This window comes from Gavialis gangeticus, unplaced genomic scaffold, assembly GCF_001723915.1.
Source record: "Gavialis gangeticus isolate Ggan-Ray unplaced genomic scaffold, GavGan_comp1, whole genome shotgun sequence".
Taxonomy (NCBI): domain Eukaryota; kingdom Metazoa; phylum Chordata; order Crocodylia; family Gavialidae; genus Gavialis; species Gavialis gangeticus.
In genome coordinates this window covers 49836806-49849967 of record NW_017729025.1, presented here as the reverse complement: position 1 = coordinate 49849967, position 13162 = coordinate 49836806, and the positions used below count along the sequence as shown (strand labels likewise).

The 13162-nt window shown below is 42.9% G+C and overlaps 1 protein-coding gene across 1 annotated transcript in view; it reads left to right on the top strand.

Moving 5' to 3' along the window:
* Positions 1 to 964: 964 nt before the first annotated feature.
* TSHR (thyroid stimulating hormone receptor) overlaps positions 965 to 13162 on the top strand; it is a 103398-nt gene continuing 91200 nt past the window's right edge. The window contains exons 1-2 of the mRNA XM_019518699.1: positions 965 to 1032; positions 6285 to 6359. Coding sequence (XP_019374244.1) covers positions 968 to 1032; positions 6285 to 6359 — 140 coding nt within the window. The 5' untranslated portion in view covers positions 965 to 967. The remainder of the gene's footprint in view (positions 1033 to 6284; positions 6360 to 13162) is intronic.

Below are 13162 nucleotides of genomic sequence, written 5' to 3'. Positions count from 1 at the left end.
TTGTACGAGCTATGTTCTAAATTATATTTGAAGTTGTATATTTGAAGTTGTTACTAGTGTAAATGGGGCATTTCCAAATGCACTGGGGAACACACATGTATTCCCCAGTGCATTTGGAAATGCCCCATTTACACTAGTATTTTGCAAGTGTAAATTTAATAGAATGTCTTACTTCAGAAAAACTCTTCCATTGGTGCTGGCTTTGTCACCTTGTGTTCCAGTGCTGGAAGAAGTCAAATATGTTTCCCTATGCTGCTAGCTATAGGCTCTATTAATGATTTAAATTGCTTATTCTCTCTGTCCACACACACACACACACACACACACACACACACACACACATTGTTGGAGAAACTTATGGAATCTACTCCATGTTGCATATAGTACAATAGGCAAATAAAAGTTTAGTTTCATACTGTGGAAAACTGAAATCTTGTAAACAGAAAGCCAAGAAGGAAGAGAAGGCTTTTTCTTTGTAGTCTTTTGTTTTTAATTCTAATTTGATTAGATTTTTCTGAGAACTCTTTACTGTAAAATGCAAGAATAAAACATCTTGATGGTGCTTTATGGTCTGCCAGATATTCAGTACACTCTCCTCATGTAGGTTTAATCCTGCCAAGAAACCTTTTTTAACAAAAGAGACTTGTAATTTACCCCTACACAATAACATGGTTTTTATACTGCTTGTCTTAACTTCAGGCTCTTGGTTTGTTTGTTTTTTCAAACACTGAGCAAAGAAAAAGCATACACCTGGTGTAAAAGTGTTTAACCAAACTGAATGCCACACCTTTCGTCTGCATTTGAAAGGTCTTTTAAAAATTGTTGTCATTTCTCCAAGTAACTACATTCAGATAACAACAGCTTTTCTTCACATCTCTACCCCCTATGTACACTCAGGTTGAATTTATGTTAAACTGCAATTCTTATTGAAGAATATTAACTGACAAACTTTTTCTGTAGGAGACTTATGGAGACTCATCTAAGAACAATTCCAAGTGAAGCATTTTCTGATCTCCCCAATATCTCCAGAATGTAAGTTTTAGATTATTTACATTTTACTAAAATGATCAAAAGAGTCATAATTTCTTTACAGCACCCCAAAACTCTCCTCATGTGTAACAGCCTCTCAACCTATCAAATTGCAAAAGCTGTAGTTACATAAGACTGCTGTATTAGTAATTAAGGGTGAGAACTGTACTCTTTATTTGCACATTAAAGAGTCCATAAAACACAAATCTGTACCCTCATTAGACCGCAATTTATAGTGAAAGAGTTGTAGTCAAGGCTTTCTATGACTTTTAACCTGCACTGCTTGTGGTTAAACATATCAGCCATTACCAATTGTCATCTTTGCCTGAATCCAAGATGACTCTGAATTTACGACGACCCCCACCCAATAATTAGACTCTAGACATGGCAAATTTATAAATTTGTTATAATTTTCCATGTCTAGATATCATTTTTGAATAGTTTCTTAAATTCATCCCCCCAACCACTGCAGCAGGGCAAGCAGCAGCAAAGGGAGAAGGAAGCAGAGGAGTTAAATAGCTGGACCTCCTCTCTTGCTGCTGCCCCTCCCTCCACCCTAGTGCCTGCACCCGCCATGGCCTGGAGCCAGGATGAGAGCTGCCACTGCTGCTGTATCACCAGGCTGGGGTCAGAGGCAACACATACTCTGTGCTTCCTGCCCCTAGCTGGTCGGGGGGTCTCAGCTGAAGCTGGAGCTGGAAAGGGAATTTAAGTAGTGCCTGAAGCACAGACCAGGAGGAGCAGAAAGTAGTGTACAGGTGGTGGGAGGGGGAGGAGGGGGACAGGGGCTGAGGCTCTAACTCCAACCCCAATCCCCAGCTTGTTGTTTTTCCCATGTTGAATGGGGAAAATAATTTCATCTTAGATTCAAGTATATACAGTAATAATAGTAAATGCATGAGTTTATGGCATTGTTTACATTTACAGCTTGCTATTAAAAGGTAGTTCCACCCATCATAACCATCCTTCTTGCTATTACTTTGAGCTGTTTTCCAGCTTCCTGGACCTATTTGCAATCTGTGCAAATTAGGCCCCTGGGAGACCTTAATATAATACAGTCGGGGAGGGACATATGCCATGCATTCAGTTTAAAACAGTATACACAACAGGCACAAACATGTGAAACATCTTTGTGATTGGTTTGACATTTTATCCCACGATAAATTGCTTGCACACATGGCATGTTATAATTTAGCCCCTGACAGGTGTTATTGCCATCAGACTACAGGCCATACTGATTGATATAGAAACTGTTGCTATGTGTGACTTGCTTTAAATTCACAGGACAAGCTATCCTGAGAGTAAAAAGCACCGCGGGTACTTGTTCTGTCAACATTCACCAGCAAGAGGAACTAGAGAGCTGCTGGCAAGGGCTATGCAGCTAATGAAAAGTGAGCTCTGACCTCACTACTTGAGCTCCCCCTGGGTGAAGGACCTGCTCTTCTGACCCTTGCACAGAGCTTTTCTAGGGCTAAGGGTCAGGGAGAGCAGGAGCAACAGGGATCAAACTCTCCCAAGCACCTTATGAAGTGCTTTTGTGTATGGGTTTTTCCTCTACCCAACACATCATTCGCTGTGCCTAGCACAGGGAAGAGGTAAATCAGATAGTCCACTTGCAGGAAGGAGTAGGGGGGAAGAGAACAGTCCACCCTGGAATGCTGGAGGATGTAGCCAAACATTATTATTCTATGTTTCAGGGATGTATTTGGTAGCCATGTTGGTCTGAGACAAAAGAAATGAAAAAATCTAGAACTCTTGGTTCAGTAATGATACCTTTTATTAGACCAACTGAGAAATTGCAAAAAAAAATTGCAAAAAAAATATCTTTTTCTGCACAAAAAGATTTTTTTTTTTTTTGCAATTTCTCAGTTGGTCTAATAAAAGGTATCATTTCTGAACCAGGAGTTCTAGATTTTTGCATCAGCCTATGTGTAACATGCCACATGTTCAAATTAAAGCACAATACAAATGACCTGCAAAGATATTCTACATTTAACAAGTAACATCTTTGTCTTCCTCACCATTTTTGTTTATTGTTATTAGGCTTAAATTGCTTGAAGGTGTGGCATGTTACAGTGTATTAGTCAATTAAAATAATTGCTCTTAAAATGAAATATCTGCCATGGGCCTTAAAGACCCTTTCAGCTTGTTCCATCTGAGCACACTGGAAACTAGCCTACACAAGCATCAGGAGGATACTAAGATGTATCGTAAGTCATTTGTATAACTTGAAATACAAACCTCTAGAACTCTTGATTCAGAGACAATACCTTTTATTAGACCAACTAAGAAATCACAAAAAAGTATAGTTATACACACATACTTGGCCTCCAAACTCCCTAAATAATCCTCAGCCTAGGCAGGATCTGGCACTCATTGCTTAAAGGCTTACTAGCCAACATTCAACCGAACGTGCTAGTTATATAACAGTATTAGCTTCTCCAGAGAAATAGCTGTGTATTGTGGATATTATGGCTATTACTTTTCCCACCCCAGATTAAATGTCCTATAATAATCTAGGGTTGTTGGTTGTAGTTGTGTTGGTCTAAGGACATAGGCAAACAAGGTTCTTTGATTAGATGTGATATCTTTTATTAGACCAACATAATAGTTGGAAAAACTGTTCTTTGCAAGTTTTTGGGCACAAACACTGTTCTTCAGGCATAGGGGGAGTCTGCTGGTGTTTTATGCACTCTCCTGGGTGGAACAGAAGCCAAAATGCAAAATGCAGGTCTGTAAAAATACAGATGCGTGGCAGTGAGGATCAGAGGGAATGGGAGACAATAAGTGTGAGACAGGTAGGTGAGGGGGGGAAAGGGGGAGTGTTGAACTGGTGATAGAATGTAGCTGGTCAAATGCAGACAGCTTACCTGGGGTTATCAGATGACAGGCAGGTTATAATGTGCCATAAATCCAATGTCTATGTTTAGTGGTTTTTTGTATCCAGTAGATTTATGAAGTGAAGTTCATAGGCTCACCTATGAAAAATGTTTTGTAAATTCCCTTTGAGGATTAGAACTGAGAGATTGGAGAGAGAGTGGTTGTCTTGTGAGAAGTGTGCACCTGGGGTAATTGGGTATTTTTGTCTTTGATAGCTTTTCGGTGTGCATTCATTCTGGTACGCAGTTGTTTTTTGATTTCGCCTACATAGATTTATGTTGTTTGGTTTCTCCTACATGGATTTATGACACATCATAACCTGCCTAACATCTGACTTCCCAGGTACCTCTCCACTATTTACCAGCTACGTTAATTCCCCTCCCCACCCCCAACCTGTCTTTCACTGTCTTTCATCCATTGACCCCACAATTTACATTGTCACTGACTGGCTTTTTTGCACGCATACCAGCCTCTGGCTTCTTTACTATTCATTCCATTCAGGAAGACCACAGACCAACTGCAGGTGCTTCCTCAGCCTGATGTAGGGTATTTATACCTGAAATCTTGCAAAGAAGAATTTTTCCAACTATTTGAGTTGGTCTAATAAAAGATATCAGATTGACTCAACTAACCTTGTCTGCCTAATTCTTATGTTGCAGTTTTATTCATACATGTACAAAGTAGTTAGAGCCTTGCAGGGGGTGAGATGGAGACAAGCAAAGAAAGTTATTTGTCTAAGGCCCCTGACAGATGTTCACTTGAAGGCATAATGGGATCTGATCAGTCCCAACAATTATGCCTTTTGGCAGGAGGAGCAATTGTTGGATTGGGGATCAGATCCAAATTGCAATATATTGCCAGTGCAGGGTGAGACTTAGATTGTGATCCTGGGCTTCCCCAACACTGGCTGGCTCTGGGAACCCACAGGGCCAGCTGGAATCCCTCTGTGGTCTCCAGAGCCAGCGGGCAATCTGTGGATTGTTAGCAGGATCAGGACTGTCCTCCAGGCTTAAGCCCCAGCACAGTCCCAATCTGCAGTTGATCGGCAGGGATGCCCCAGGGGTGTTCCAGTCTGCCATCAGCTGATGAGGACAGCCTTGAGGTTAGAAGCCTGGGGCTGTCCCTGCCAGCTGATTGCAGAGTGGAACAGACCCAGGGCTTGTATCCCAGGTATTCGAGCCCGGGGTACCCCTGCCAGTCGGCAGTCAGCTGACTGGGACAGCCATGGGGGTTTGAACTCCAGGGCCATCCTAATTTGCCATCACCTAGCAGGGACTGCCTCAGAGCTTGAGCCCTGGCTGATCCTTGCCAGACAACAATCAAGGGTTCGGTCCTGGAGAGGTCCCAGTCATCTGATTGTCGGTTGGCAGGGACAGCCCCAGGGCTCCAGCCCTGGGGACCTCCCAATCTGACATCAGGTGGCCTGTCAGCTGATGGTCAGTCAGTTGGGACTGCTCCTGGGCTCAAGCCCTGAGGTGGCCCCTGCCCCATGGTTCAATTTCAGGTGCAATAGAAACCATTTACAAAGTTATTCCACATGTGTTGTGTAATAACTTTGTAGTTGGTTTCCTGTTTCATTGGGCCATTAATCCCCTGAACATGTGGCCAATTTACATGTTAAAACATGATTAACCATTTAATCATGTCTTAAGTGCAATGTCTGCCTAGGGCCTAGGTCTTGCAGCTGCAGAAATAAGAACAAAATTCAGGAATTTGTGTTCCTGGTTTGGTACTCTGCTGCCAGACCTCATTTTCTTTTATCACGTTATTGGGCACAAAAAATGGAAACCAAAGCATTTCTCTTTAAATTTATACAAGGAAGTTATTTACTCTCCATACTGCTCTGAAAGGGACTGCCTTTACAATCTGGCTTTCCATGTGTAGAGGATTTATTACAGGCACAGTCAATAAACTGTCTTTTTTCCCTTCTTACTTGTTTTTCTGCCAGACCTGCAAAAAGTGCTTGGTTTAAGTGTGTGCCAGAACTCTCAAGAGGATTCTTTTCTTATCCTCTGAGATCTGCTGTGTGTGAATGAGGGACTGAAAGCTGAAGTAAAATTTAGTGCCCTCATCATTGTTAACTCTTGCTACTTTCCTGATATTTTTAGTATCTCTCTGCTTTACCTCTACTCTTAGGTTTTGTTTCATATGCAAGTGAGAGACCCAGACAGGCTTAGGGACTCATCGTGCAAGATACTGCAGCAATACAGTATAGATTACAAGTAAAAATAAACAAAACAAGGGGGAATAAAAAACTTGGGAGCTGAGCAAAAGGGAAGAAACAATAAAGAAAAAGACAATGAGCTTTAGTTGTTACGGCATAACACCTGCACAGCCATATGACTTGTTTCTCTTTCTGTTTTTCTGATGTTTAGCTATATCTCCATAGATGCAACACTTCACAGGTTGGAGGCTCATTCCTTCTACAGTTTAAGTAAAGTCACTCATATGTAAGTACAGTGAAAATCAAGCTTATTTCCCCAAGTAAAATACAGAATAACTTACAAATTATTTCCCCCCTTTTTGTGCTAAACCTTTAATTTCTTCTTCTGTATTTCTTCTATCACTGACACCACTTTTCAGCTGTATTCTTTTCCAACCTCCATTTTATGGTTATTCATTTTTTCCTTACATTAATTTTTTTCATTTCCTCACTTCATTTTTTTTTCCTGTTTTTTTTTTTTTTTTTTCCTTTTGCAAGCAAGATTCTCTGGATGCTGTGTCCCGCACAGTTCATCTTTTGTATACACTCTTTTTCCTGCTCCTTTCTTTCTGCTTTTCAGCTTTTCACATTTGGGATGTATAGTCAGTCCCTCTTCTCCTTTTCCCCTGCACTTTTCTTTTATATAGTTAGAGGAAATATTTAAATACCTGCTTTGTTTATATAGTCATTTTCCTATTTCAACAATAAAATCCTTCCTTTGGGTATGCTGATTTTCCTAAGATGACCCATGAACAGAACCAGTGTTTCCCAAGTCCTTGACCACTGTTACTGTAAGCCACACTGCTTCCATAACAGAGCTTCCTTCATTTGGAATACAGTTCATAATGTTGCAGGTAACATATCAAGGCCCTACTTTCCCCAGCCCTCAACTGCCATTCCACAGTTCTTTTTTTGTTTAATGAAGATGCCTGTTTAATAACAGTGTTTCTAGACAATACATTTTCTAAGTAGTGAATAGAGCTGTCATCTCCAAGCACCCCAGGCCTTTCACATGCTGCTTGGAGGTGAGGAAACGAACCACAAGATGGAGCTGTGGTTAACCTTCCAAGAAACTAGGAATAGAAAAGATCTCTGTGTCCATCTAATCCACCTTCACCACCTCCGCCATTGCAGGATTGCTTCATCCAATGTATTCTTCAGTACAATGTCTAGTCCTAGTGCAATGTCTAGTGATATAGTCAATCAGACTTACACTGCTTCCATCAAGTAGGCGCAGGGACAGGGAATAAAAAGTTCCATGGAGAAACTGAGGTTATTTTCTGATGTTGCTTTCAAATTGCTTCAATTTGGGAACCTGACTGGTCATTATTGAGTCCCAAGAAATATTAATTAGAAAGAGGGTCCTCTTGGGAATTTTGGTTCCTGACATAAAAAAAAATTCTCTTTCCACAGAAAGTAATGTAATGCAAAGCTTAGAATAAATGGAAGATATTATTGTAATGTATGTTTTCTGAGAGAGCTATTTACATTCAAAGTCTAGACTGTCCACCAGTGGCTCTTGAGCAGTAATTTCCCCACATTACTTCTGCTGCAGCTAGGACCTCCAGACTTTAGCTTCCTCCTTCAACTTCTGCTTCCCACTCCTGTCCCAGAGGGTGGAACAGCACAGCCTGCAGAGCCTGGGGAGCCTGCAGCCTGTGGGCTAGGAACAGACATTACACATAAACCAGTTAAATGATTGGAAACTGGTTTAAACCTGTAACAGAACAGATGTTCAGTGCACATAAACCAGTTTGAAAATGGCTGAAAATGGTTTGAGATAAACCTGGTTGAATGTAGTATCAGAGTTAACTGATTTGGCTCAAACCGATTTATGCAATGTCTGTCCCAGACCCCTTGCTAGTTTAAGATAAAGCAGACACCCCCAGCACCCCAGCATGTTCTCTGGGCTGTGTGGGGCTCTCTGCTCCACAGCAGGGCTAGCCCCTCCCCTCTGTGTCTGCCTGGCTTCTCCCTGTTAAACAGGGATTATCCCCCACCCCATCCCTCTGCTTTAGCAAACATTTCCGGATTAGGTAGCAGACCACATGCTGGCTACAGTCCATGCTGTGAGAGAGATAAAGGCAGACAGTTTTTTGGAGCTAATCAACAGGTAGCTTAATGTCCTTCTTTGGAAACATTTGAGAAGAGCTGTTTGCTCCCCTCCCTCCCCCTCACCACTCTGTTAAGCACAAATTCCCCCTTTCCCTCTGCCTTTGCTGAGGTGTCTTTGTATTAGCCAGAAGACCACATGGTGGGTCTGTGCTGAATAAACAGATAGCTGGTAATGTCTCTGTTCTCTTAATGGGGCAATAAACACTGAGATAAGGGTGATAAACACTGTTATCAGCTCCCCCCACAGCTTGCTTGTCTGTCAGTTTGCTACAGACAGTATACAGAAACGGGGAGAGAGAGTAAGTTCTGTATCATCAACAGATGCATGCAGTGTACATCCCCTCCTTGCCTCAGAGTGCTAGGCCGGGGCTGCAGGCTGGCAACACCCCTGCCCCTTGAGCAGGGAGCGGGAAAAAGCTTGAGACTGCAGGCAGGGTGGGAGTTCACACCCCGCCCTAATCAGAGCTCTGCTGGGGCCTGGCCGCACCCCCCTCAGTCTAGCTCTGTGGAAGAGTAGGGAGGGCTGCTCTCATGCCCCCCCCCCGGCTTCCAGCCTGAGCCACTGCAGGCATGTGCCTGATATTCCTCAATCCAGAGCGATTGTCTGAATGGTTGGAAACCAGTTCAGCCTAGGCAGGTTAGACTAACCTGCAAAGGTTGAATCAGTTCAGGCTCAGGCTTTTTGAATGTCTGTCCCTAGCCATGTAGAGGGGAAGCCCAAGGGATCTGTACAACATGCAGCCCTATTCTGAGTTTATTTTCATAGATTTCATAGACATTAGGGCTGGAAGGGACCTCGGAAGATCATCAAATCCAGCCCCCCACCCAAAGGGCAGGAAGTCAGCTGGGGTCATAGGATCCCAGCAAGATAAGCATCCAATTTGCTCTTGAAGGTGTTCAATGTAGGTGCTTGAACCACCTCCGATGGCAGGCTGTTCCAGAGTGATCTCCATCAGATACTAAAGGAAAATGAGCATAGGATTAGGAGCAATGAGACCCAGAGTGTTCATCTCATCTGTGACAGCAATTCATAGTGCAGCCTTGGACCAGGCATTTAAATTCTCTACGCCCAAATTCCCCATTTGTAAAATGGAGGGAGCGCTTTCTCTTAGTGTTATTAAAAATGGCTTTCTAGTGCCATAGGGTTTTGTTACCATGTTTCTTTAAAGCAGGTAAGAGCAATGGCACACCCCTAATTTAATCTCAGAATGTCCAGACAGACAGCTAGAGAATTAGGCAGTTTCATATCATCTGTAACGGAAAGCCATTTATAAGTGAGTATTTTCTTGAATTCCTTCCAAAAGTCCTCAGAGTTGTTAACTTTTACTAACTGCTGTTGGTTTTTCTTTAATTACTTTCAAAAGTGCAAGATTAGTCAAGATGTAAATGCATCTTTTGTCCTGTGCATTTATTTTATGTTCTCCCTTTACATAATATTTTGAAAGTATTGCTGCTAAAATAACACTGGGTAATTATTATAGTGTGTGTTATAGCAGGCTGAAGTTACCATAGCAGTTTAAAAAGGAGCCATTTCATAGCCTACTCTGTTTTGTTTAATGATCTTCCTGCTCCTGTTTGAACTTTATATATAGTGTAATTTTAAAAATACATTTGTTTTCTTAGAAAACCTTATGTGAGAATTCAGTGTTCATGGAAGGGAGAAACTAATTGCTTTGGCCCAAGTCAACTCTCAAATGGATAGATAGATACCTCTATAGAGACATCCTGCCCACCCTCAATGTTCTGGCAGAATTCCTCTCTCTTGACCCATTGCATTCAATTTTCTGGTCCCTTCTTTCATTCTTCTTATGTGCCTTAGTTCTGACTTATAACATTCACTGCAGTTCTGGGGCTCCCATATACAGGCCGGCCATTATCCCTAGGAATCCTGTCTGGAGTATACATTTTATCTTTGAGTCTGAGCCTGAGTCCTAAGTGATGTCTACAAGTGAAGCATGCTTATCCTCTGTTGTGTTATCATGGATCAGATTCAGTTTCAATTAAAATAAATGGAAAAATTCCCAATCTCTTTACTGGGAGCAGAGTCAGGGTTTCATAGGACTGATTTGTTTTCTGTGTAGTTTTAAAATTATGTTTCCAGTATAGCTGTTTTTCCATATTGTTTCTGATATAGCTGTTTTTTGGATCAATGTCTTATACAAGCATGCAAGGTGTTAGAGATTAAGTAGTATCCTTTGTACAATGGCACCTGCTTTGTTTTTCTATAGAGTTGTAAAATAGACTATGCTACTACTGGTGGAGCTAAACTGCTTGTACCCTTAATTGAAATCACTAGGGAGGAAAGCTAGTTATAGATACCCTCAGTCTACAAAATGGTTCTTATAAATTTATATGATGAATTAGCTAGATCCGGATTCTAATATTTGTTAAGGCTCAATGGGAACATCTACACATGCAATTCCTGTGACACAATAAACTCCAGTGCAGTTTGCATCAGAGTTTATTGTTCCCAGCCACCCCATTCACACTTGTGCCTGGAACCACAGCATAGTGAGCCAACCCAGAGTAGTCCCAGCTGCCTGAGGGCCCCAGGGGTCAGCCTACTGGCCCAGGGCTGCTCTGACCTGGCTCACCATGCTGTGGAGTGGCTGGCCGAGGCATGAGGTTGCTCCAGCGTGAGGCTAGCTGGCTGGCAGCTCCTACACTGAAGTACCTTCATGCCCCAGCCAGCCCCACATGTGTTGCAGCACACTAAATAATGTTGCCATAGAATAGTACTTGTGTTTATAAATACTATCCTATGGCAGTGTTTATTAGTTTACTGTGGCCTTATAGGGCTGCATGTATAGACACTGAGACTTTACTGCAGAGCTTATTAAGCAGCTCTGCAGTAAACATCTCATGTAGACATGGCCAATGTAAACTACTTTGTGTCTTTGAGTACATGGCACTGGGAAGTGAATTTTATCTGGATACCGTTTGATTGCACTTGAAATCAGACTAAATCCTTTATTTCTCCACACTGCTTCCACATACACTAGTTTGCCAATAAGCTTCCAAATCCTACAAGGTACTAATTTCCCATTTACTTTTTCAGACATTGAATACCATGAGATTATCCCCCAAATCTGCATATGAATATCTTTGGGTCTTATACAGTCATTATTAGTCAAATCATTTTCTGTGCCAATTCAAATTACACTGGGATCAATAATGGACATACTTGTAACTATCCTGAGGTACACAGTAGGCAACTGTAATTGCACCTTGCCATGCTGAGAGCCATGGGAATAGGAAATAGCCTGTTTCCTTTCACAAACTGCTGCAGTATAGATCAGTGGTTTTCAACCTGTGATCCACAGACTCCTGGAGGGTCTGCAGACTATGGCTAAGGGATCTGCAAAAGATGACTATGATCAGTCAAAAGTATGCAAAAAAAGGGTTGAAAAACCCTTTGTCAGGCTGAGGAAACACCTGCAGTTGGTGTGTGTACTGTTCCTGGATGGAAGGAATAGTAAAGAAGCCAGAGGCTGACATGCAATTCAGGCAAGAAAGCCAGGCAAGAATCCCCCTTTCCCCTACCCCAGCTTATCTCTCTCACCCCCTGCTGCCTCCATTTCCATTTTCACTGACTGGCTTTCTCGCCTGTATTGCATGCCAGCCTCTGGCTTCTTTACTATTTCTTCCATCCAGGAACAGCACACACACAAACTGGAGGTGCTTCCTCAGCCTGACAAAGGGTTTTTCAACCCAAAAGCTGGCATCCTCGGCAGCTAAGCTGAGCTCACCTGGAGCCTCACAACTCCACTGCAACCAGCAAGCCTCAGGCCTGTCAAAGACATCATAGGTCTGGGCTTTTCCCACCTAGGACTGTGTGCTTGTGTGTGGTGACTGGAGGTTATGGTGGCTCCTACCCACCTTTCACCAGGGGAATCCTCGGTCCTGGCATTTCCTGGGGCTGCAGTCCCACCAGGCCTCCTGACCCTGGCAGAGTGCAGTTTTAGTGGTCATGCCCAGGACCTGGGGCCTCCTCCTTCCCCACAGCTCCATCCCATACCTCCAAGTTTGTCCTGGAACGGGAGTTCAGCAGGGACATGTTCTTCCCCTGCTGGCTCGTGATGCAGTGGGTGCTAACTCTATCTCAGAGAGCAGGGCATGAACTGGTTTAAAAAAAATGGAAATAGATGTGGACAGATTGAGGAAGGTGGCATTCACTCCATCTGCAGGTAGAGCTTGCAGAATCCCAGCAGCAGGAGGTTCACTTTCAAGAACATCAGCTGCTCCACCAATCCAGGATCCAAGGAGGTGCAGTGGGATGTCACAACATTCCCAGCAATGCTGAATACCCTCTTGCTTGGAACACTGGTCGGTGGACAGAACAGGTGTTCCCAGGCAACCATGGCCAGATCCCGGCTATTTCTGGTGGTGCAGGTGCAGGGGCAGGTACTGCTCCCACCTCCTTGCTCCCACTGGCAGCAGAAGATTCATGGCTGCCAGGAAAGAGGATGCACCTAAGTTTGAGGGGGGAGGGGAGGGGACTTGCAGCTCTAGCTCTCCCCCTATCCCCTCTAGCCCCTTTCGCTCCCCTGCCAGAAGACCTGGCACCTGCCCTTCCAGCATGCTTCATATTAATCTTTCCTGTGCTGGAAAATGTGTGTGTGTCTGTAAATAACTAATAATATCTCTTCTTCTTCTCCTCTGATGTCTGACTGACTTCTTCTGTGTTGTGTTTCATAATCTCTAACTGACTTCTGTGTTGTGTTTAATAATCTCTGTCTGACTTCTTCTGTGTTGTGTTTAGCCTGTATGTGTGTATAACTATAACAGTAATAACTATATATAATCTCTTCTTCTTCTTCTTTTTCTATGACTGACTTCTTCTGTGCTGTGTTTAATAATCTCTGACTTCTTCGTCTATGGTGTGTGTGTGTGTGTGTGTGTGTGTGTGTGTGTGTGTGTGTGTGTGTGTGTGTG